At 50.9% G+C, this 23806-nt stretch overlaps 3 protein-coding genes across 16 annotated transcripts in view; 2 read left to right on the forward strand and 1 right to left on the reverse strand.

Moving 5' to 3' along the window:
• Positions 1 to 12431, forward strand: part of MTSS1 (MTSS I-BAR domain containing 1) — a 160160-nt gene extending 147729 nt beyond the window's left edge. For 5 of the 13 annotated variants that reach the window (XM_046019552.1, XM_046019566.1, XM_046019638.1 and 2 more), the window contains 5 exons: positions 1295 to 1505; positions 6470 to 6664; positions 7896 to 8069; positions 8395 to 8557; positions 9493 to 12431. In XM_046019552.1, the coding sequence (XP_045875508.1) occupies positions 1295 to 1505; positions 6470 to 6664; positions 7896 to 8069; positions 8395 to 8557; positions 9493 to 10193 (1444 nt within the window). In that variant the 3' untranslated portion in view covers positions 10194 to 12431. Of the gene's footprint in view, positions 1 to 1294; positions 1506 to 5463; positions 5584 to 6469; positions 6665 to 7895; positions 8070 to 8394; positions 8558 to 9492 lie in introns of all 13 variants that reach the window. The other 8 variants (XM_046019593.1, XM_046019613.1, XM_046019583.1 and 5 more) reach the window with 5 other exon arrangements.
• A 754-nt stretch (positions 12432 to 13185) lies between these two features.
• On the reverse strand, positions 13186 to 20358 carry NDUFB9 (NADH:ubiquinone oxidoreductase subunit B9). Its single transcript, XM_046019666.1, has 4 exons — positions 20202 to 20358; positions 17480 to 17672; positions 16741 to 16854; positions 13186 to 13412 (listed from the first exon to the last, which is right to left on the reverse strand). The coding sequence occupies exons 1-4, from the start codon at positions 20300 to 20302 to the stop codon at positions 13281 to 13283; spliced, it is 540 nt and encodes a 179-aa protein (XP_045875622.1). The 5' UTR covers positions 20303 to 20358; the 3' UTR covers positions 13186 to 13280.
• Positions 20359 to 20416: 58 nt separating this feature from the next.
• Positions 20417 to 23806, forward strand: part of TATDN1 (TatD DNase domain containing 1) — a 39662-nt gene continuing 36272 nt past the window's right edge. For both annotated transcript variants that reach the window (XR_006818644.1, XM_046007740.1), the window contains exon 1: positions 20417 to 20458. Coding sequence is in view for 1 of the 2 variants with exons in the window: in XM_046007740.1 (XP_045863696.1) it covers positions 20437 to 20458 (22 nt within the window). In the remaining variant the exon portion in view is untranslated. The remainder of the gene's footprint in view (positions 20459 to 23806) is intronic.

The raw sequence follows: 23806 nt of genomic DNA on the forward strand, positions 1-23806 counted from the left end.
TTGCACTGATGGCTTCGACCATGACCTTGGGGGAGTGCAGTCGCCGTGAGCTTCATTGTCAGTCCCCAGATGCCCTCTTCTGACTGATTGGCAGGAGGTGGGGGCAGGGGGAAGCAAAAATTATGGTAATTATTCCCAGCAGCAGCGACGTTCCCTGGCACAGTCCCCTAGATCTGTCGGAACACCCGCACCGAGTAACTCCAGCGGAGGCAGTCACACAGCCCTTGACTCCCACGTTAGCTGCCAGCGTTGGCGAACTCTGATAAGACTCTCTTGCCAGGAGCAGAAGCCACAGACTTTCTAATCCTGGGCTGGGTTGTTTGTTCTGTCCCTTCCGATCGTTCTACAACTATACCTTATTCTCCATCCTGGTTGCTGGGACCACGGAACTCTGCTCAGCTTTCCACTTTTTGTAATCTGAGTAATGAGCGTGCAGGGCGTTTTCTGTTAGAGCTGGAGATGGAAAGGGAGGGAACACCCAGGGGCCGGGCGTCACTGTTCGACACCTGTTGACGGTTCATCTTGGAAGGAAAGAGTTTAGCATTGACTCCCTGAAGGTGTTGAAGGCTGCCTGCCTCTCGCAAGGTGTGCCGGTCACACTGGGCCCACAGATAGGGTCACAGATTTCTGTGATCAGGGTAAAGCCATTCACTAAAGCACCAACTCTGTTCATGAGAGGTAAAGCGCCGTGACACGTACACAGAGTTGGTTTGCTGGTGCTTTTACGATGGTCTTGAATCCAGTTCACATAGGATGGAATCACCTTGAGGAGGCCCTTGGCACCTGCCCTCCCAAGGTGACATTTGTCTGGGTTGACCTTGGTTTCCTGGACCCAGACGGTCCATCTAAGGGAGACACTCGAATTTTCTAATGGGGCAGCGTAGCAGCACCTAGTTGTGGCTTCAGAGTCTCGGAGTTCCCTGAGCATCTGAGCAGAGAGGATCAGCTCTGCCTCATTTCTCGCCACCAGTGTTAGGTCTCTAGCTTTGGTGGTAGATGATGTGGCAGAATTGGGCAGCACCGGACTCTTTAGAATCATGGGCGTCCGTGCAAGGACACCTCGTGACACCTTCAGAGAAGTGAGTCCCGGCAGACGCCTGGTTTATAATGACTCTAGTTTGCTCTCCCTCGCTCATGTGAAAAACCCTTTGTTTGCTAGCTTCAGCGTGGGGTGTTTCGAAAACACGTCGTAACTGTTAGCCCTGCTTCCCTGCGGCAGAGAGCTGGTTACATGATGTGTCCTCCGTCCCGGTCCCCGTGTTTCCGCCCGCCTCCCCTCTGCTCGCCCCCACAGCAGCCTGAACAGCGTCAACAGCAGTGACTCGCGCTCCAGCGGCTCCCACTCCCACTCCCCCAGCTCCCACTACCGCTACCGCAGCTCCAACCTGGCCCAGCAGGCACCCGTCCGCCTGTCCAGCGTGTCCTCCCACGACTCAGGATTCATTTCCCAGGACGCTTTCCAGTCCAAGTCACCGTCCCCCATGCCGCCAGAGGCCCCCAACCAGGTAAGCGTGCCCTGGGCTCCAGAAGCAGCTGTGACGTCTCGTGCTCGGGCCACTGTCAATGGCCGGAATCAGAGAAGGACGTTGGCTCAGACGGACCCCTGTCCTCTTCCCACGAGAAACCTCTGGTTTAACTTCTCATCTTCAGATGTGTTTCCCCAAAGGGTGAGAACTCTCAGTTGGGTGCAGCCTGTCTCCATGGCGGTGATGGCCACGGCACCCCGCTGGTTTGGGGAGTCCTCTCACGTAAGTAGACGGACTCTAAGAAGTCGGGCCGCCCTCTGGCACCCCCGTAAGCGTCCGGCTGGGCACAGTGCCTCATGCACGACGTTGGTGCAAATGGTGGCGTCTCTCCTGCCGTCGCCACTTTGCCCTAAGCGGCGGCGAGTCTGAGCGGTGCCTTGGAAGCCTTCTGTGGCCCTGCCTGGTTCCCTGTCGCAGCTGGTGTGAGAATGGGGATGACTCCTTAGAGCCCTCGCTCATGAGTTCTGTTGGCGTTCTGCTCCCCAGGGAAGGGAAGATGCTGGATCTTTCAATCGCAGCTGGGTCGGGTGGCTCTGGACTCAGCGCAGTCCTACCTGGTGCCAAGGCGAGAGGATCTTTAGGAAAAATGAACCGAAGTCAAAGGAAATAGGAACCAGCAGTCCTGCCCTGGTTTACCGGCTCTTCCCTTCAAGTTGAACGGCCTTGACTTGGAGGGACCGAAAACGAGCAGCCTGGCAGGGGGCAGCAGGAGTTGCCTGCTGGGCCCAGGGGGAGCAGGAGGCAGGAGCTGGACGGGGCCTTGGATTGCCCTCCCCCTGCTGCCCTCTCAACCCTCCTTCCCCTAGTATCAGGGGTCTGGCTTCCCACTTAGTGAGTGACGCCTGGACGTCTGGGAAACGCCCGAGCCCGGGGTGCCCCGCAGCGCCATCTCCTGGGGGGCGAGGGGGCTCAGAGCCCATGGTGCGCTCCAAGGGAGGCCAGAGCCCGCAGTCCGAGTCCGGAGGTCACGTGCTTGTCTTGTTTATCCAGGTACCCAGTTGCCTTAACAGTCCCTGAATATCTGGGTTCCCCGCACCACCCGAGGACCCCTCCCCCACCCCTGGTCCGGGTCATCCTTCCAACAGCCACCGGGAGTATGGCTCGGCCTGTTTGGTTGTGGAAATGGAGGCTCGGAGATGTGACTTCCCACCTGCACTATTACCTGACCTGCAGGTTGGGAGCCCGGGACAAGGGTTTCTGGGGACCAATCCAGAGCCCTTCCTGCTCCCTCTCAGCCACAGGCGCCCTTGGGAGTGTTTTGGGGGAACACGTCACGGAGAGGAAGCAGTTGCGGTGTTTGGGGAATTTAAGCCAGAGACTTACTTGCCTGATGTGTCTGACATGGCTGAACCCAGAGGTCCTCAGCTCAGGGGTCCCTCTGGCATTTTCCAGCTGTCCCAGGAGACTGGGGCCTCGCTCTGTCTTCCTGGGATAGAAACTCAACTTCAAACAGAAACATTCTGGGCCGAGAGCCTTGGCTTTAAGTTCTAACATGCCTGTCCTCGTGGGGGTGCTCTGGCTTGGTCTGTCAGGTGTCCCCTTCCTGTCCTCCGCCACGTGCGCACTAAACCACACCTGCGGGTCTTGAAAGCGGTGTGAATGGTTGAGAGAAAATTGGAATGTGCGGTTCTTCCCAGGCTATTCCACTGCGCAGCCTAATTCTGTGTGTTTTTAATCAGCTGGCAGATTAACATGGTGTCGTGCACTAACGCTCCTTTCTAAAAAGAGAGGCCGTGTGCTCCAGCCTTGCTGTCAAAGGCGGTGTGTGTGGATCAGGCTGCAGCGAGCGTTTCTGCCTCCAGCAATGCTGAGGGAAGCAGAAGGTGGTGTGTTGGGATTTACTAGAATCTGAGCACTGGTGCCCAAGATCTGCTTGGCTAGCAGCTCTGGGGTGGTCCTAATAAGCTCGGGGATGCTGCAGAATTCAATGGAGAATTCTATTTCTCTGGAAAGGCATTACGGCTGCTCACAGTTGTCAGGTAGAGGGGGGACGTTAAGGAAATCGTACAAGTCACATAGGCCGGAGCATACAGTCTCCTGAAGGCCGTAATCGCACCGTTATTTAGACTGTGAGGAAGGGAACACACGCTCAAAGGGGGGAGACCTCCTCCGTCGCTCCCCGCAGTCCCGTGGTTCTAAGTGAGTGCCGGCTGACGGAGGATGTTAAGAATTCTCCCGTTTTCCTCCACGGTGCTCTTTTCGAGTCGTATCTGAGTGCCGCAGGCCCCGGAGTGGGGCCCTGTCTGTGGTGAGGGTCTCGTCCTAGAGCTGTTCATCCCAGCAAGGCGAGAGGATCTTTAGGAAAAATGAACCGAAGTCAAAGGAAATAGGAACCGGCAGTCCTGCCCTGGTTTACTGGCTCTTTCCTTCAAGTTGAACGGCCTTGACGCGGAGGGACCAAAACGAGCAGCCTGGCGGGTGGCGGCACTGGCTGGCTCCCCTGTGCAGGTGTGCACGGACACGGACGCATTGTTCTTGTCGTCGTCCGTTAGATATAGTCTCATTTCTTGTTCTTCCGCTGGGATTATTACTGGTCCCTAAAGATACAAGAAACTGAGATTTAGATTAAGCCCAGGTTTCTTCACTGAGGAGTGACAGCAACGTAACTTGAATCTGAACCCCTCAAACTTTGGATCCGGGCCCGCTTGCTTGCCAGACCCTGAGCTCCAGGCCTCCAGGGCTCCCTCGGGAGAGCCTGTCCTTGCTCTGGTGCCCTGGGGCCCCTTGCAGTGGACTGTCTTTTTGGAGCCTTGCTGCTGTCAGGATGGAGAGCCACAGCTCCGTCCCTTGGCAGGAACTTTTCTTTTTCTGGTGGTGAAAGAAGTGGGCAGAAACAGGAGTCTGGCCTCCTTGGCCGGGAATGTGGGAACACTCTGGGGAGGTAATAGTAAACCCCAGTAGGGTTGGGTTTATTTGAACAAAAGGACGAGCCAGAGAATGCAGTTAGCCAGAAACAAAACTTAGAGCAAATACCCAAGCACTATCCCAGGGGACCCAGCTTCTACGGAAGGGATGGTCATTGTCATGCACCCATTCGGTAATTCCGAGTGCCGGCCATGTGCCAGGACAGGACTACAAAGTTGAGATGGATCAGTGAGCTCCTGGCCCTGTCCCTGCCTGAGCCGAATGCCAGGAGACTGACCAGGGAGCGCGGACCCTGGCCAACGCGGGGGTCTTGCAGACTGGAGGTTTAATGAAGATCGGCACGAAGGGATATTGTCCCAAGTCAGACCTCCTTTCTGTAATGGCCCAGATCTCTCCAGATGCTTCCTCCCTCCCTGGGTGGCCACTTGAAACATTGAGCTCAGGGCTTCACTGTCCCAAAGCTCAGAATCCTTGCCCAGGCAGAGAAATCTGAAAAACCCGTCCCATGAAGATGCAGCTTCGTAGCTGGAAACCACCCTTCATGGGTGCAGAGGCTGCGTGTGACCAAGGGTGAGGCCGGGAACTGGAGACGTGGGAGCGGAGAAGCCCAAGCTGAGTGTGTGTGTGTGTGTGTGTGTGTGCGCGTGCGCGCACGCGCGTGCTGGGGGTCAGCAGGAGGCAGTAAAGATGCCCGTGCTCCTGGGAGATGCCAGAGGCAGGCCTCCCCTGGGACCTGGGCCTGTGGCATGAGGAGGGAAGCCTGAGGGAGCACCAGGAATTCCGCCCCTGACCTGTGCCTGGTGCAGACTAGACACACACTAGTAGGGGTCCTGGGCGCTGACAGCCTGGCAGGTCTGGGCCGTGCTGCATCTCAGGCTTCTTTTCAAGGGCTTAGAAGCTTCTGTGTGGGTGCGGCTTTGGGGGAAAAAATAACCCTAACCCTCTGCTTCTCTCATCCTTCCCTTTTCTGTGTATATGTCTCTCTCTCTCTGTGTGCGTGCCCTTCCCCCACCCTATCTTCTGTCTCGATTTCCTGTTACTTTTGGTGGCATGTGGTCCCTCCCTGCGGCAGAACTCGTCCAGCTCGGCCTCCTCCGAAGCCTCCGAAACCTGCCAGTCCGTGAGCGAGTGCAGCTCGCCCACCTCAGTCAGCTCAGGCTCCACCATGGGCGCCTGGGTGTCCACAGAGAAGGTGACCGGATGGACCCTGGCCACTATGGCCACCCCTCCCCAGCACACCCCCCTACCCTGTCCCTTGCCCGCCGCTGGCTGTTACCGCTGGGACCTGAAACTTGAAATCAACCAAAGGCACACCCAGAGCAGCTCCACTTGGGGACAAAGAGAGGAACAAGGTTGAGGGCTTTTTCTTGAATGGGCTCCTGGCTCCTGAGCCATGACCTTGCCGTGGTCCTGAGGGAGAGGAAGCAGTACAGGGGACTCGGAGGTGGAAGCCTCCTTCCCAAAACAGTGCCGTGTGCTCATCCGTCTCCCCCCTTCCCTCCCGAGACCCCCACCCACCCACCGTGGCCCCCTTGTCGCCATAGCCACATCGCCTGACGGGACCTCTCACTGCATCGGAGGCTGCGTGCTTTTCTGCCTTTGAGTTTGCCAACCCTCCTCCCTCTTCACCCTGATTTGGAATCCGCTCCTGAGCAGTGTGATGATTTCGGAAACCAGAATGAACAGATTTAGTTGACGCTTGAGAATTTTTAGATTTGCATAATGAGATGAGCAAATCAGTATCGCCGTGAAATTCTGCCTCGTTGGCTAAATGTTCAAAAACCATTGCAGATGCCACAAATGAAAGACGCTGATCAGTTTCCACACTATTCCAAAATGTAGATAAATTACACCCTTGACCCAGCACTTATCTGGCATCCCACGTGCACTCTTTGCCCCATGGTCCCTTTCTACGGCATGGACCATCCACGAGCAGCAGAACCCACCGCTTGTTTGAGGGATGAAGGCTCTGGTCCCCTTCCTCCCTTGAATGTCAATGCCATCTTGTACCTCCACACTCATCCTGTTATATTAATTTTATTTTCCTTTTTTTCCCCCCTTTTTTGTTTTGTTTCCAGTTGTCTAACGGGTTTTCTCACTGTAGTTTGCCAAGTGAGTCCCATGTGGGGCCCGTGGGGGCAAGCCTTTCCCCTCATTGCCCGCCTGCCTCCCGCCTGCTCCCTCGGGTCACCTCTGTCCACCTTCCAGACTCCGCTCATTATCACACCATTGGGCCCGGCATGTTCCCGTCATCTCAGATCCCTAGCTGGAAGGTTTGTGTCTCTCCTCCCTCCCCTTTTCTCCCTCTGCCCCCTCTCATGGCTCTGTGCTCCCCCATCTTCTGTCCCACGACCCTCTTCCTGACCCCCCTCACCCCTCCCTTCCACACTCTGCCTTCCTCCCCATAGAGCACCTCTCCCTGAGAAAGTTCCCACCGGGAAGAACCAGAAAGCAGCAGGCAGATATGAGAGAGAAACGTCCACGTGGAGCTGAGATGGGAGAGGCTCCCCATAACGAATCTTCCTTAAGCTGGTTTAGATGGTGGACCCAGACAGGGCCCGTGCAGTTCTGCGCAGCTAGGGGCCGCCGTGGGGTGTCACCATTACCAGGGGCTGGGAGCTACCGCCCTCCCCGGTCAGTGCCCCAGACTCTTCGCTCGGTCCCTTATTGGGCCGTGGTAACAGAGCCATGATCCAAACTACGGGCTGGCTGATACCATGTTTTATCTCAACAGTAAAGCAGACTTATTTTTTAGTCTCATTTGTGTACTCTCCAAATGTGTTTGCCTTAATACAAAAACAAAGTTCTAAAATGATTTCCTAGCACGTCCAATCCTATTTTGAGAGGCACTGTCCCTGATTTGAATAGTAGGTGACCCTAGGCTGTGGCATTTTGAGGTCTCGACTTAATCCCTCGGTCGGATTAAGTGTGGACCCTGCAGGCTCCTCAAAACTTTCTGCTGACTCCAGAAGCCTTCCCTCCCTATGGGAAGGCCTGGGAGGGCACATCCTGAGTGCCCTTGGGGGCCCAGTTTCCTGCAAGTGGAGGTTCAGCCTCGGGGGGAGTGGCTGAATCTCGTTAGTGGCCCCTGGTGGCCACTTGGCTCAAGTGAAAACATTTGGGCTGGAGGAGGGGGTTCCTTCAGACACTCAGAGGGAGGGCCTGGCCCTGGGGCATGTGCTTTTTACCACCTGGGGCCCTCAGACACCTTAGTTGGTCACCTGCCAGCTAACTAAGTCTCCCACTGGTGCCTGCCTGGCTGGGGAGGGTTTTCATCTTCGGGCAGATGGGAGGAAAGGGGAAGTTCCCAGGGGGCCCCCAGAGGATTTTCCAGTCACTTCTTTTAGGGCCAGGCAAGGATGTAGTAGAAGGGCCTGCTGGCCTGTCTCAGCCTGAGCCTGCCCCGGGGGGCCAGCCGCCTTCTGCGGGCCGCTGTCCGGAGGGTTATACAGGCCTCACATGGAGCCGGAGGCCCCAGCACCTGACCACGTTCGTTCTGCTTAGGACTGGGCCAAGCCCGGACCTTACGATCAGCCTCTGGTGAACACCCTACAGCGCCGCAAAGACAAGCGGGAGCCGGACCCCAACGGAGGAGGACCCAGCGCCGTGGGTGGTGCCCCTGCAGCGGCCGAGGAGGCTCAGAGACCGCGGAGCATGACCGTGTCAGCTGCCAACAGGGTGACGTTTTTATTCTCTACGGCTGGTTGGACCCCTCTAGACCCGGCTGGTGGCCGTTTGCTGGCCAGCAATGCGGAGGGGAGCCTGAGCCCCGTTGCCCCACTCCGCGCTCTCGAGTGGTTGGAAGGCCCCCAGGGAAAAGCCTGGCACTGAAATCAGACTCTTAAAACTTTCCAGAGCCTGGGTAGGACCCACAGACGGCAGCAGGATAGGAGTAATGTTGAGGTTCCCACGGGAAGACATATGCGGAAAGGCTCTGGGGACACCCGACCGGGGATTCACGGCCCTGGTGGCTTGTCTGTGTCTCTCTCCTCCCCCCCCGCAGCCTGGTGAGGAGATGGAGGCGTGCGAGGAGCTGGCGCTGGCCCTGTCGCGGGGCCTCCAGCTGGACACCCAGAGGAGCAGCCGGGACTCGCTGCAGTGCTCCAGCGGCTACAGCACGCAGACCACCACGCCGTGCTGCTCCGAGGACACCATCCCCTCCCAAGGTACGAGGCAGCCTGGGCTTCCCAGGAGGGCTTCCCGGGCTGTGCCAGATGAGGAGGGTGGGGATGGGGGTAGGGGGGACCCATCTAAGCTCAGCGGCTTCCTTCTGGAGCGCTGGGCAAGCTGAGCCTGGGAGAGGGCTGTCTGGAGCCCCCAGTTCGGACCCTTTCCCAGCCCGGTCCCCCGGGTCCCCTGCCTCCCGCAGCACCGCACACTGCAGCAGGGTGGCAGCCCGGGGCCCAAGGAGATGGCCGGGGTTGACCAAACCGACCCACGGCTCGTGCGTCAAAGCTTCTAAGACTAAGCCAGTCCCATGGAAGGCTGTTTTGCTGTCCAGAGGACACTGAGCAGTGTGCACAGCCCTTTGCGGCTGTCCCCTCCCCCACCCCCGATGCCAGGGGTGCAGCTGCTCAGACACCTGCTCCAAGCTGCGTCAGCGCTTGGCTCCCTCCTCCCTCGTGACCCCACGTTCTGAGGTGCGCACACCTCGCGGGTGGAGCGTGGCTTTGTGCGGGATCCTGGGGCTCAGTGCCCGTGGCGCTGTTCTTTTTCCAGCCTTTGCCCGACAAGTTACTTATGTGGTCTGCCTGAGGCGTTTCTCACGTCTGGTGCCGGACCGGAGGCTGTGTAGGGGGCTCCTCTTCTCTTCCTGGGTCTCCCTTTACTCCTCCCTGGGACGCTGGGCGGTAGCGACCACAGGATTTGAGGGCACCCCTGCGGTGTCTGGTGTCCACTGCTGTCCTGGGGCCCAGGGTGACGGCGGGGAATGCCAGGAAGATCCCTACGGGGACTTCTCACTGAGATCGGGGAGGCTGGGGACGAGGTGGCCGGTAAAGCACCTTCCCTCTTCCCTCTTGTGCCTTTTGTTCCTCCAACACCAAAGAACTGAAGAGCAAAGCTGCGGCCTTGGGGAGCCCTAATCAAATGTTATCATCAGTTTCAGATTATGATTATTTCTCTGTAAGTGGCGACCAGGAGGCAGATCAGCAGGAGTTTGACAAATCCTCCACCATCCCGAGAAACAGTGACATCAGCCAGTCCTACCGACGGATGTTTCAGGCCAAGCGCCCGGCCTCAACGGCTGGCCTCCCCACCACCCTCGGACCTGCTATGGTCACCCCAGGGGTTGCAACCATCCGACGGACCCCTTCCACTAAACCTTCTGTCCGCCGGGGGACCATCGGAGCCGGTCCCATCCCCATCAAGACGCCCGTGATCCCTGTCAAGACCCCAACTGTCCCAGACCTCCCCGGGGTGTTACCCACACCTCCAGATGGGCCAGAGGAGAGGGGTGAGCACAGCCCCGAGTTGCCCTCTGTGGGTGAGGGCCCCCAGGGTGTCACCAGCATGCCCTCCTCCATGTGGAGCGGCCAAGCCTCCGTCAACCCTCCTCTCCCAGGCCCGAAGCCAAGTATCCCCGAGGAGCACAGACAGGCGATTCCAGAGAGCGAGGCCGAAGACCAGGAGAGGGATCCCTCAAGTGCCACCGCTTCCCCAGGCCAGATCCCGGAGAGTGATGCTGCAGACCTGAGCCCAAGAGATACTCCGCAAGGGGAAGACATGCTGAACGCCATCCGAAGGGGCGTGAAGCTGAAGAAGACCACAACGAATGACCGCTCGGCCCCTCGCTTCTCGTAGGCTCTCGCAGGCTCCCCAGAAATGCTGCCAGTGGGGAAGGAACTGTTCAATACATAAAACCTAATTTGTCTCGATCCATTCCAATCTATAATCAGACAAAAGATTTTGTAGGCAACTCAGAACACAGCTCTTTTGAAAGTACGCGACACCTTTAGTTAAGATTTAAAAGTAACATACGTAACTGACATACCTTTGATCTTTTAATTTGTAAATATTGACCATTTTCTTTCTGCACATTTTAATCTTAGTTTCCCTTTTGATTTTTCTGAAGGTGCCAAATTCCATTTAACTTTTTTACAAGTCTTTGTAAAATTTTAAATGCATAATGGGTGGGGGGGGTGGTTGGGGCAGGGGAAACACAAAGTAGTTAATTTCAGAAAAAAGGATAACTCTACTTTAGCCTTTTCTTTTCTCTCCTTTTTTCCTGCAAGCTTTTGTAGATGCATTGTAGTAGTCTGGCTTAGAAGCAAATTCAAGTTATTTTAATGTACAAACAAAATGGATCAAGGGATAAAAATCTTCCTTTCCATGTAGTACGTTCTGGCTGAGAAAAGCAGGAATAACAGTTGATGAGCAATATTCAGAGCGAAGTGAATCTGGAAATGGTAGACTCTGTTGGGATTGGGGGGAGGGCCGTGGGAGGGGCACACTGTCAACATAGCCGATCCTGTTAACATGTTAAGAGTAGCCTCGTAGGTTGAATTTCTAGTAGCTTCATGGTAAATGCATCTGAATAAGCCATACTGGATTGCAGTGTTCGTTTCTGTAGGGTGTTTAAGGACTTCCTTTCTCCCACGATTCCTCTTGACTGTACACAGCACCCACCTCCAGTCCCGAGCATGCTGCCGCCCCAGGTAGACCCAGAGCCCCCCCACTTCAGTTACTCGTCTCTCGTGCCCACGTTCATTGAATCCAAACACATCTGAAAAGGGTAAGGCAGTTTTAAAAATGTGAAAACATTTTAAGATGATAGCAGGGAATTCTTAGATATAGCCAATGCCTTTTACTTAACCGTGCCCAGCAGGCTGGGTGCGTTGAAAAGCCCAAATATTTTGAACAAACTCGAATGGATTTAACAAGGGTAACCAGCTTGGAATCTAGCAACTTGCCAATGTGTTTACTGATCTGGGGGCTTGTTTTTCTTCTCTTCTTTTAAATCAGTGGCAGTTAATTGGCATCATACCAAACATTGAAGAACGGAGGATTTATTTATTGTCACTGGGAATCTGACCACTATAACTGTCCCTTTTTTTTTTTTTTTTTGTATTCTAGGTAATGTTTTTTGGGATGGATTTCTGTCTTTTCTTTTTTAAGTGAAAGTTAAATTTGTTCTAATGCCCATTCCCTAAAGCCAACAGAGATTTGTAGATTTAAAGGGATCTTGTTTGGAGAAGGCAACAGAGTGAAAAAACCAAGCAAGTCCCTTAGCACTCGGGTCTGTTTCTCTTAAAGGAAGTGGAGCTTGGGGGGCGTCCCACAGACCCTGCAGGTTTCTGTTGGCTCGACTCTTCAATTACATAATCTTATGCTTTAATACATAACTGCATTGGATGTGAGAGTAATGTACCTGTATAGTCACTGTTCTATATATTAACATTTAACACTGCTGTGATTGCTCAAGGGCATTTTATGTTATGGCTTTAAAGCAAAGGCATGATTATTAGAAAACTATTTAAGCTTTTTTTTCCTTTGAAAAACAAGCTCCTTCTACAGAATATAAGCAACAGTAGTGCCTGTGGTTTAGCCCACCAATCTTGATGACTAAAAGTAGCTGATGCATTGTGCATATGATGCTTGAGATGGTTTTTGCAAAAGCAGAAATCACTGCAAGGTAATTAATTACAATAGATAAAAGTGGTATTTTAAACCTTTGAAATAAATGGATGTAACTGTACCTTGGTACAGCTTTCACTTGTTTAGTTTTTAAACGTTAGTATAATCTGAATAAATTTAATATAAAACGTTGCCAAATTCAATGTAGAAAGAATGTGACAACACACGTTGGGTAGTTCTGTTTGTGTTTTTGCATACTGTAAAAGTGTCACAGCTAAAAATAAAGACATCGTTTCTCAAGGTAAATTATTGTGGTTTAGTTGCTAGTTTGTACCGAGAGTTGATCTCTCCCTGTGCAGTTTTGGTTCTAAACTTGTATCAATAACAATTGTGTATGTGTCTCCCTTCTACCTTGTAACAGTTGCTTCAGCCTACATTATAAATAAAGAACCACTAGAAAAAGTCCTGGATGTCAAGACTTATTAAAATTCAGTTGCAAGTCTTTGTCAGCTGTTAGGAGGCATACTGAGATGTCAACTGGGCTTTCTTGGGAAACCGACAGAACATTTCTGGGATGAGCCCTAAGAACATTAGCGGCCTCCACTCCTGAACTGTTTGGACGTAATTCTAACGAGTATCACCACCTAAAAGCCGATGGGTTTGGTTGATGGTTTTAGAAATGGCTCTACCTTTCAAAGAAACTTTCCCAACACTTAAGGGTTCTGCTGTCCCCTTACGTGGGAGTGCGCAGACCATCCAAGCTACGGGAGAGCAGGCAGAGCTGGGAACCTGTTCTGAAGAAGTTTCACCCCAGCTCCCAAACCTCTGCTCCTGAGCGAGGCCCAAAAACTCCATGCTGATTTGTTGAATGTGTGCGGCTTACAGTTATCCTTTTAATCACACTAAAATGTCATTCCCGGCATCTTTACAAAACCAAAAAGGTAATCTCAAGTCCTCAGTATTTGCATACCTCCTCCTGACTTCGTGTTCCTCCGCCACTAGCCTTCAACTAGAGTTTGTTCCACTAAACACAGCCTCAGAGTAAATCTCGTATCTGGTTCTGCTGTTCTCCCTGATAACATGTGCTGGCAACAGGACTTCTGGGGCAGACGACACTTGGCCGCACTTCCCATACTTCCGTGCGCAAGTGGGAAGAGACGATGCGCCCAGCTGCTTGGTGTCGTGCTGACCCTCGGAAGAACACAGCAGTCATACCGTGTTGAGTTATTACTTTTATTAGGGCAAGTGTGTCTATGTTCTGTAACTTATTTCACTTGCACGTACAACTGGCTGGTGAGCCGTCTCCCTCTCCCTCTACATGGGTCGCTCCCGGGGCCTGGTCACAATGTGCCACCACAGGGGGGGCAGATCACCTTCCTTCCGGGCCGGGGGCAAAGCTTCAGTGCTGGGACCACCAACCGGGGTTTCCTCCTGCAGCTGCTTAACCTGGAAAGGGGGAAGGGAGGAACGAACAGTTAAAGAGTCAAACTAACTAGAAACGCTGCGGTGTTTTCTATATATACCTGCATTATGTTTATACCCACAGTTTAGCTCAGAAAAGCAATTCTCCTTAGAGGTTTCCCCACTCTTCAAACAGCAAAGCTGAGCAACCCTCCCACTCCATCTCTTCCTCATGATGCAAACCTGTGACCATTATCAGCCCCATTCCCTTTGGTGTGGTCCCCTACCTGTACCCCCTAAAAAATATTTATTTTTATGTCTCAGCTAAGTGCTCTCCAAAAGCACCATTAGGAAACCTTAATTCCTATATATTAAAGATGTTCAATTTAAAGCCCCCTCCCCCCCCCGCCCAAATAGCAACCAGGACCAAAAATACCAAGAAATGACGTGTGAAAACGTGCTCGTTTCTGCCTCATCCAGCCCACTCCCCCCAACCCCAGCTCCAGTGATCTCCAAGACTATCACTGTCCTGAGAGAGGAGGGACATGTAAGAGACCCAATCCCCAGATTAAGGGTTTTCTAAAGCTTCCTCCAGAAAACTCAATTCTGGACTGTGGGTGACCTGAGTCTCCAGCGTATGTGCTGTTTATAACGCCAACAAGACGGACTACGTAAAGGTTTTTGTGAAGAGGTTACAAGAGACCAACTGTAGAATGAACCTGCTACTCTCCATGAATGAACACGGCTCCCGTTTCCAAATGAGGAGAAATTTCTTTACAAGCACTGCCCCCCTTGGGCACAATGACTCTCCTTTCACTCCACCTTGGCCAAGGACTTCCTGCAGTCAACATCCTGGGCCTTATCACCAGAACCCACATAACTTTCAAACTCATGAATCAGGGGCGCCTGGGTGGCTCAGTAGGTGAGCTTCTGACTCTTGGTTTTGGCTCAGGTCATGAGCTCAGGGTCGTGGGATCAAGCCCCACACTGCGTTCTGCGCTGAGCCAGGAGTCTGCTCCAGGATTCATGCGCTCTGCCCTCCCCCACTCGAGCATGCACTCTCTAAGTCTTTAAAAAAAAAAATCGTGAATAAAATATCCCACTAACCACAGAAGCTCTCTCTAGCTCCTGTGCTTAAATGTTCCCTTGAAAATGCTTTCTGAAACTCGGAAATGGCCAGTTCACAGATCCTCTGACCCAATTTGTCCTTCTCTGCATCAGCCTCCTGTCTCTGTGCCTGCTTTACCCAATTCCATCCCATCATGACCATCACTCCTTTCTGAATAACCTCTATGGTGTCTTGACATTCTCCAGACACCCTACACCATCCACCTTCCAGACCGCACCCAGACAGCTGGGGTCGCTAGAAAGGAAAAAGTGCTGGACCAAACCCATGTCACAACAGATTAATTACTCCCAATAAGCTCGCCCTCTGCCGTGACTCCCACATCTTTTCCACATTCTCTGAACAGGCTGCGCCCACCTGATGCCTTCTCCTCTTTGCTAAAATAGAGAAGCCATCATGCAGAACTCTCATTTTCCCATCGCCCAAACTTCTAGCCCAGATGCAGGTACGTGTATCTTCTGCACAATTCTAGCGGAGGAAAAACCCATTCTCCTTTTAAAGGCCTCCACATGCTTGGGATCCCGTCGCTCTTCTCAAAAGCCTTCCTCCTTGACCTCTTCCACCTTGTCTCAACACTGTCCATTTCTCCCTCGCCCCGAATCTCCTCGCAGCACACAGGCATTTCTTATCTTAAAAGAAAATAATCCCTTGGCCTCCAGTTACACAAGCGAAACTTCTCAAGAATTCCTCCCGCCCATACCACTGTCTTCTCTCTCTTACCTTCTGCTCACTCCTACTGGTGCGATTAAGCCCCTAGGAAAAGGCTCTCACCAAGGTCACGAATGCCCTTCCTACTTCTGCAGTCCCAGGAGGTTATTTCTGGTCCTCACTCTATTTCATCTTTTAGAAACTTTCCGCCAACGGGCGCCTGGGTGGCTCAGGAGGTTAAGCCTCTGCCTTTGGCTCAGGTCATGATCTCCGGGTCCTGGGATCGAGTCTCACATTGGGCTCTCAGCTCAGCTGGGAGCCTGCTTCCCCTTCTCTCTCTGCCTGCCTCTCTGCCTACTTGTGATCTCTGTCAAACAAATAAATAAAATTAAAAAAAAAAAAAAAGAAAAGAAAAGAAACTTTCCGCCAAGATGACCAATGCTGACCGGCCGTTCCTGACACACTTTCTCTTGGACTTGCTGTCACCCCTCTCCCCTGCTGGGTGCTTTGCTGCCTCCTTTCCTCGCCTCCTGGAGTGGGAGCGCTTGTAACTTTTCTGCTCTCTCTCCTCTCTTAAGATCTCCTACACTTCTGTGGCTTTTAAAACAATGTATAACTCACAAATTTGTTTTGAGCTCAAATCTCTCCTTTGAGTTCCAGGTTTCTACACCCAAAGTCGCCTACTGTCATCTCACTTGGTGTCTCACAGGACTCTCAGATATAACAAATTTAAAACCAAACACTTACTTGTTCCTCCAACACCTGTTTCTTTCTTCTTTTTTTTTTAAAGATTTATTTATTTGAGAGAGGGAGGGAGGGAGAGAGGGAGAGAGCACGCAGGGGCAGGGACAGAGAGGCAGACTCCCTCCAAGCGTGCAGCTTGACACAGGGCTCCATCTCACATCCCTGAGATCACAACCTGAACAGAAATTGTGAATCGGATGCTTAACCCAATGGCACCCATTTTTTCTCTCTTCTTTATCTCAATAAACCATCACCAAACTCCAGGTGTTAACGTGGATCTCATTGATTCCTCTCTGTCCCTCACACATCGCCTACATCCAGTCGGCCTTCATATCCCTGCCAGTGATACCCCGAACTGACTTCTTTCCCTGTTCACTGCATGCCCCCCGTTGCTGGTTGCCATCATCTCTGACCAAACTGCAACAACCCCAAACTGGTCTCTCCACTCTCCTCTCGACCTCTCCAATATATTCTTCACACTCCGGTAAAGCTGAGCTTTTAAAAATGTGAATCAGACACTGCGAATGAAAAATGCCCGAGGCACTGGTGGAGAGGAAAGCTCAGGGACAGGAGAGCACAGCAGGACGGTCAGGCAGAGGACTGAGAAGGGAGGGGAGAAGCAAAAGCAGGGAGCAGAAAACCCAAAGAGACCAGCGACACCCTGTCACCTGTTTAAAAAAGGCTGTAAAATTACATGTAGCACATTTAGAAACATGAGAGTATCTGAAAGGCAAGGGGTCAGAGTAACTGTCATGACTGGACTCTGGACCTCTGCACCTGGGAACAAAACCTGAGCCCCATCCAGGCACTGACCATGTGGGCCACGCTGTGTGGCAAAAGGCAAGGAAGACTCACCTCCCGCTCCCAGCTTTCCAGCCGCAGCTTTTTCCACTGCTCTCTCTTGGCGAAGTAATCGGGATACATTGCCTTCTCGGACGGATGCCAGTCATCTAAGCACCATTCCGGCACCTGTGAGGAGAGGAAATCACCGCATCAGCCCGGAGGAGGCACTAACATGCCACCCACAGGGCCTGCTCAGGAGGCAGAAGGCAAAAATGACTGTGTATTTTTATAACCGTTGCAAGCATCAGACTGCTTCGAGCACGGAACAATGACAGCGGAGGGTGAGCTGGTACGGACCTAAAGAACACCTGAGAGTGAGTGTCACAGGCTAAGGAACCTCAACGTCAGGCCAAAGAGAGCAGGTACCAATCCTCTCTGATTAGCATTCTCTAAATACCCAGAGCGGCCTGATGCCGTGTGGAACTGGTACCTGTAATTGCTCTGAAATACTAAGCACCAATCCAAACTGGCTAACTTTAAGATCCCAAAATGAGTTATATACCAACTATTTTAGCACACTGCTATGCCAAAAAGATACTGCAAGACCTTGGAACTGAACTGTCAGAAGGACAAGGCAGAATGTCACCTGGAGAGAGAAAACGGACACCTGAAAACAGAAAAGTATTTACCAGTGGCAGGAAAGAGTTTTGCCTAGCTGCCCCTAACCGGGCAAGCGGGATCTGGGGGAGAGGTTTGGGACGGGAGAAAGTCTGCCTCTCCGAAGGCAGTCACCACTATGGTGCTGACCTACCTTGTAACACTCGTATCTCTCATAGGAGGTCCCTCCTGGAGACTCAGGGAAGATGTACGGTTGGGGATGCTGATTGTGCCAGAATTCTTCCTCTGCGTCCCTCAGCAGCTGGGTGGCCTTCACCATGTCCTTCTCATTCTTATGTTCTTCAAACCGGGCTCTCATCAAACAGGCAAAGTACCGATATTTGTCCCTTTAGCCAAAATGGTTTTAGAGATGAGAAACATTACCTACTCAATGGAGCAGGATTACTGTCTGCCAAGGGGCTGTACTTCTACTAACCGTCTTCTGAATATGGAGCTTAACTACTGGGAGCCAGCCCAGAGCCAGCCCAGACCCTGCCAACGAAGTAGCCACATCATTATGATAGGTTCCTTGGCAGCTCCCCACACAGTGGTGGCAGCAAAAAATACTGTATTAAACACAACCTACCTCTCCAAAAAAGGAATGCTGATTCAAACAAACAAAGATAATTTGCAAGAGAGAAAGAACTATCGCCTCTGTATCATTCAACGCTCACTGAATGACAACTACCGAGATTCCTCCTATCTTGTGCTAAGCACTGTGCTAAATTCTGGACATACAAATATAAGTAGGAAGGGAGATGTTACGCAGTGGAAACAGTATTGCTTGAATCACACAGATCTGGGTTTGAATCCTAATTCTGACACTAACTGCATGATTGTAGGCAATTTAAGGTCAGGTTCTAGAAGAAACCGTAGGCACAGATCATTTAGGCTCCGATGATAACCCAAGCCACAGACCAGAAGGGCCTGAAGCAGGCAACTGTGATGGTAGGAGGCAGGAGAGAAACATTTGTATTACAGATTACACGTGTCTGCTAAAATCAGATCGCTTCAGACTAAATCTCAGCTTACTAGCTGTGTAATCTGGGGTAAATTAATATCTTTAGGGTTCTTTATGGGTTCCTCCTCTACAAAAGTGTTAATAACAGTATCTAGATCTTACAGTTATCCTGGAGACATGATGAGTTAAAACATATCAACACACTTCAGACAGCGCTTGGTACCTCCTCTGCTCAATGTCAGTTAGCATATTATTATACTGTGGAGAGAATTTACAAAAATAGTGTCCAACTATACAGAGCATATGTGTGTCGCTGGCACGTATTGTCACTGACATCAGAATAAGCAGGGAGTACTTAAGAACAATTTTAAGACTCAAAGCTGAGTGACTGAATTACTAATAATGGTATTAGCAGAGACAGGGAATTTGGGAAAAGAATCAAAATGATATACTTTAGAGTTTAGTTTTAAGGCATTAAGACAAGTTGAGTTTCAGAGAATTGTAGGTTATGTAACAAAGAGCTGGAAACCAACCTTAGAGACAAGTGAGCCTAGGTGGTAACTCAACTCCCAGCATTCAATGAGGCTGCCCAAAAGCGTACACACCACCCAGGACCTGGGATGGAACCATCAAGAACAAAGAGCACCGAGGACAAATGGAGGAAGAAAAGTCGTGGGAAAGGATGTCAGTGAGACTTAAAAACCACTGAGATGCTTTTATCTTCTCCTCCAGGACTACGAATTTTAATATTCCCAGATGCAGTTCAGTGGTACCTGAATTCCTGACAGCTCATCTTCCTTCATCTTTGTAAGACTGATAATTCTGTTATCTGTTCGTTCACATGTCCACCTTCCCCATTAATCTGTGATCTGCTACAGCTGAGAAAGAGAACTTGTTAATTTTTGTTTATTCCGCAGCCAGAACAGAACCCGAGCTGCAAATTTTGTCAGATGAATGAATAAGGAAAATTCAGGGAGAAAAGCAGCAATCTGACGACAGTGATCCTGGCCATCTTTGTGTCTAGCAAAGAGAAGTAGGTCAAAGACCTTCCAATAATCACAAATATGCAATCTGGTTTTAAGGATACCCTCCACAACTTTTCCAGACCTACTAACTTTTCCATCGTTTAGAGGTTTCTCCCAGGAGCCCTTCTCCTGGGACTAGGCTTTAGAATTCCAGTGAGGCAGGGAAAGGCCAGCATCCACACATCTGGATTGCCACCCTACCATGCATTGCATCCAGGTCACAAAAATCTATGTGTTTTAAGACTATGTCCTAAGACTGCTCTCAGATGGGGAGAAGAAAGAGAATGATGTGGCCGGTAAGTAATCATATGGGTGTGAAAATAACAGAAAGGGCTGAAGCTAAAAAGAGGAAGGTTGACTGGAGAGGTAGGAGAATGGTGATGCTTTTGGGTTACCACCTAAGTTTTAATCCTAGCCCGGTCACTCACCAGCTGTAGGACCTTGGCAAGTTATTCTCCATGCCTATTTTCTTACTTGTAAATTAAGGCTCAATAATCCCTAACTCCTGGAGTTGTTTTGAGGACTACAGAAAACAACGCACATATTCTTGCTGCTAATATTAGCAGCAAGAAGGTCAAAAAGAAAGTAATAAGCGAGCGCTGGACGCACAACAATCCGATTTTTAGGCACTGTCCTTTACTTCATTTAGTCGTCATGCAACTCTCTGCGCTGGTCCTGCGTCGGTCTTGGAAAACCGAGGCCTGGGCCCGATAAGCAACTCTTCAAGGTCTCGCAGCGAGGAGCGACGAAGCGGGGATTTGGACCCGGGTCTACGGCCGCCTTCTCACTACGTCCCCCATGTCCTTGAGCTGCTCGGTCCCACAAGGCCTCTCGGCCTCCGTGAGGATCCCCGGGGTCACCTCCCCGCGCCCCGGCTCTCCCTCTCCCACCTGTGGACGCAATACGATTCCAGGTGGCGCAGCGCCCGCTTATAAAGCCGCAACACCTTCTGCTGGTGGGTCAGGTAGGCACCCGGCGCGCAGAACGCCATGACGACCCACTTCCTCCAGCGGCCCGCGGAGGCTCCCGGGATGCCGGAGGCCGGGCCGAGGGGCGGGGCATCCGGAAGGGCGGGACGACGGCGACCACTTCCGCTTCCGCCGGGGCGGAGCCGGCGCTGCAGACATGAGTCGCTTCAAGTTCGTGGGTAAGCGTCTTCCCGGTTCTTGGCCTTTCTGACCACCCACGGACGTCGCTTACCGCGACTAGGGGCCCAGGGCTTGAGCTCCCCGGCTTTCTCAAGGTTGAGAGGTCACTCAGTGGGAGAGGGGGCGGGGAAGCTTCTGGGTACCGTTAAAATTCTGCTCGGCCTGCGTGCTGGTATGACGGTGTGCTCATGTGTGAAAATTAACGAGCTGTAGACGTTGACTTATGCCCTTTCGACATATGTCTTGTGTTCAGTAAAAAGAAAGCCAAAGTAGACCCAAAAAGGGCCCCTCACTGTATTCCCCTCCATCCCATGTGCACCTCCCGCCCCTTCCCCTCTGTGTGGTGGAGGGTGACGACTTCAAGCGACCCGTTCACTCACTAATTCGCGCGTTCACATCCAGTTATTGCGCGCTCCTGGGGGGCCAGGCACCGGCCTAGGAACACAGGGTGCAAAGACCCGGTCCCTGATCTGCTGGCATCACCGTCTGGTGGGGAAACCGAAGGGTATAAATCGTGGGGAGGAAAACAGTTTTGTTACTTGGCAAGTACAATAATCTGTTCACCCTCAGTAGAAAAAGAGGGGGAAAATGCGACAGGAGCCAAAGGGGTAAGAGTATTTACTACCAGGCACATGGAAAAAGCTGAGGACATTGTGAGAGCTAGGGTTTGAAAGGTAACTTGGGACTCAAAGGTCTGGCTAAGTTTACTTCTACTGTGCGTGGAATGGAGCTTTGCTGAAGTTTTCAACCTTTCTTCATCAAGTAAATCATGGAGTTCCAGTTATGTACCAGGAACTCTGGGCTGTGCCTTACAGCAGTTAGTAAAGCTGGGTGTGATTCTTGTCTTTGTGGCGTTTCTAGCTCCTTGAAGGTGGGAAAGGGCAGTGATCACATCTCTGCTTTAGTAAGGCAATCCTGATAGTTACTGTAGGTTCTGTGGGGGAGGGGAAGAGATGGGGAAACATTTCCCAGCTTGAACTAGGGCAGGCGAAAAGGAAGAGAGAAATGAGAAGAGAGAAGAGAAGGAAGAGAGAGGTACATATGCAGCATTTGGCAGCTGTGTTTATGGCAGTGAGGGAGGGTGAAGAGTCAGCGATGACTCAGGATTGGGATAAATACCTAAATATGAAATGGAAGCATGATTAGTTTGGCAATGGGTAGGAGACATAGCGAGATCCATGTGGATTAGGTTAAGTTTGAGAGTCTTATAGGACATCCAGCTGGAAACATTTACTGGGCAATTGGAAAAGTAGTCTTAGATCTGAGAGTTATTTTAAGCAATATTTTTTCCAAAGACTTTGTGCTAACTTTATGGAGCTATGAAATAATTCGAGTGGTACAGTTATTTTTCAGACTAGAGAGATAATGTACTTTCAAAGCAGGTGTGGGGAGAATGTCTTAAGTGCCACAAGAAAAGTTTAAAAATGCTGCGGGAGAGCCTGGGGTGAGGTTGGGCTGTAGTCCTTAGCAGCTGTAGAAATTTCCAAGCATGTCATCTGTCTGCTTCTCCATTCCAATCTGAGATGATTGGGGGGAGGGGGGAGAGATGGGCTAAGGGCCATGAAACATTCCACAAGGAAAAGATAACTTATTATTTATTTTTGGTATAAAACTAAATCCCTGCCTCCAGTCATATCTCCTTAAATCCATCATACATACAGCCTTCAGTGTGGTCTGTGTAAAAATCAGCTACTGTTTTCTTCTGCTTCACGTCCTTCAGTTACTGTCCTCAGGATAGTTGAAGTATCTTGACACAGCATACAGAACCTTTCCGTGTTCTGGTCCTGCCCTCTGTTCAAGCCTCATCGTTTTATCTTTGAGAAACACTTGGACATGCTGTTTCTTGCCTTGGACAAGGTTTTAAAGCTACAGTTTGGGACCATAATGTCACTTTTACCACTGATATCCCCCTGACTGCCTTCATGCCCTGTTGATTTTTTACTTGCTCTTTCGGACTTCATAACTCTACCCTTTGACACATTATTTTATAATTACTTATTTATGTGTCTGTCCTTCCCACTAGACCACAGTCTTAAGACAAATACTCAGTAGTGTTTGTTTCCCGGAGACTTAGTACAGTGATGATCAATGGAAATAGGAATGAATGGGTAAAACAATATATGCAGTTTTAGTACCATGGTGGTAAGAAAATTGATAAGGGAATTTGAACCTTTCAATAAGATAAGTTTGGAAAGCCTTCTTAAAGTGGGTTTATTTTGAGTACATTTTAGTCCTACTCTCCTGAGATAGCCAGTGTTAAAAATTTTTAAGTATAGCCTTCCCTAGTTGTTTAATAGATTTATGCAGAGGGGGGAGCATATTTTAGGGGTGGTAGGGGTAGCAGCAGTGGTGTGTAACTCTTTTTTTTTTTTTTTTTTAAAGATTTATTTATTTATTTATTTGACACAGAGAGAGATCACAAGTAGGCAGAGAGGCAGGCAGAGAGGCAGGCAGAGAGAGAGGAGGAAGCAGGCTCCCCGCGGAGCAGAGAGCCCGATGCGGGACTCGATCCCAGGACCCTGAGATCATGACCTGAGCCGAAGGCAGCGGCTTAATCCACTGAGCCACCCAGGCGCCCAGTGGTGTGTAACTCTTGAAGCATTTACATTTCTTTGGATGTTTTGTATTTATCTTTGAGATAATATAGTGCCCTTTTTAAATTAAGAAGATATTTTTATCCCCTAAATCTTCCAAAGTAAAATTGATACTCCAGGAAATCTCAAACTTACATACTCTGTGGAACATCCATAGTTTTTGTTTATTTGTTTGTTTTTTAGAGATTGGTTTATTTTGGAGAAAGACCACTGGCACTTGGAGGAGCGCATGCTTGCTCAAGTTGGGGGAGGGACAGAAAGCGAGGGGGAGGGAATCCTCAAGCAGACTCCCTGCTGGGTGCGGAGCCCCTAGTGGGGCTTGATCCTAGGACTCTGAGATCATGATCTGAGCCCAAACCAAGAGTTGGTCGCTTAACTGACTGAGCCACCCAGGTGCCCCAGAGCACCCCTAGTTTGAGAAGCATAGCTTTCTATGATTCCTATTCTAGCAGTCCCCACTCCCCTCCATGAACCAATGAGAGCAGCTGACAGTAATTAGTAGCATCACTATCTCTTTTGGCCATCCAGCTTTTAGGTCCATAAGATTAAAAAGTTGGCTTTTTTGCAACAGGATTCTGATCCTGTCCTGTGGCTCTAGAAGCAGACGGGTTGGGGCTTTTGGCTACCTTTTTTGTATAATTCCATTTCCCTAGGGTTTGGATCATATTTCCTATTCCTTGTCTTCGATTCCCTTAAGCAGCCTAGTCATTCATTCATTTTAAAGTATTTACTGAGTCTCTGCTGTTGCCATCA

This window comes from Meles meles, chromosome 1, assembly GCF_922984935.1.
Source record: "Meles meles chromosome 1, mMelMel3.1 paternal haplotype, whole genome shotgun sequence".
Classification (NCBI taxonomy): Eukaryota; Metazoa; Chordata; class Mammalia; order Carnivora; family Mustelidae; genus Meles; species Meles meles.

Bases quoted from the DNA above. Each gene is read 5' to 3' on its own strand.
- NDUFB9 (XM_046019666.1), bottom strand. From the start codon at position 20,302: ATGGCGTTCTGCGCGCCGGGTGCCTACCTGACCCACCAGCAGAAGGTG. The intron at 17,673-20,201 runs GTGGGAGAGGGA...TTTTGGCTAAAG, and splicing joins GAATCGTATTGCGTCCACAG to GGACAAATATCGGTACTTTG. The intron at 16,855-17,479 runs GTAGGTCAGCAC...CTCTCCTCACAG, and splicing joins AGAGATACGAGTGTTACAAG to GTGCCGGAATGGTGCTTAGA.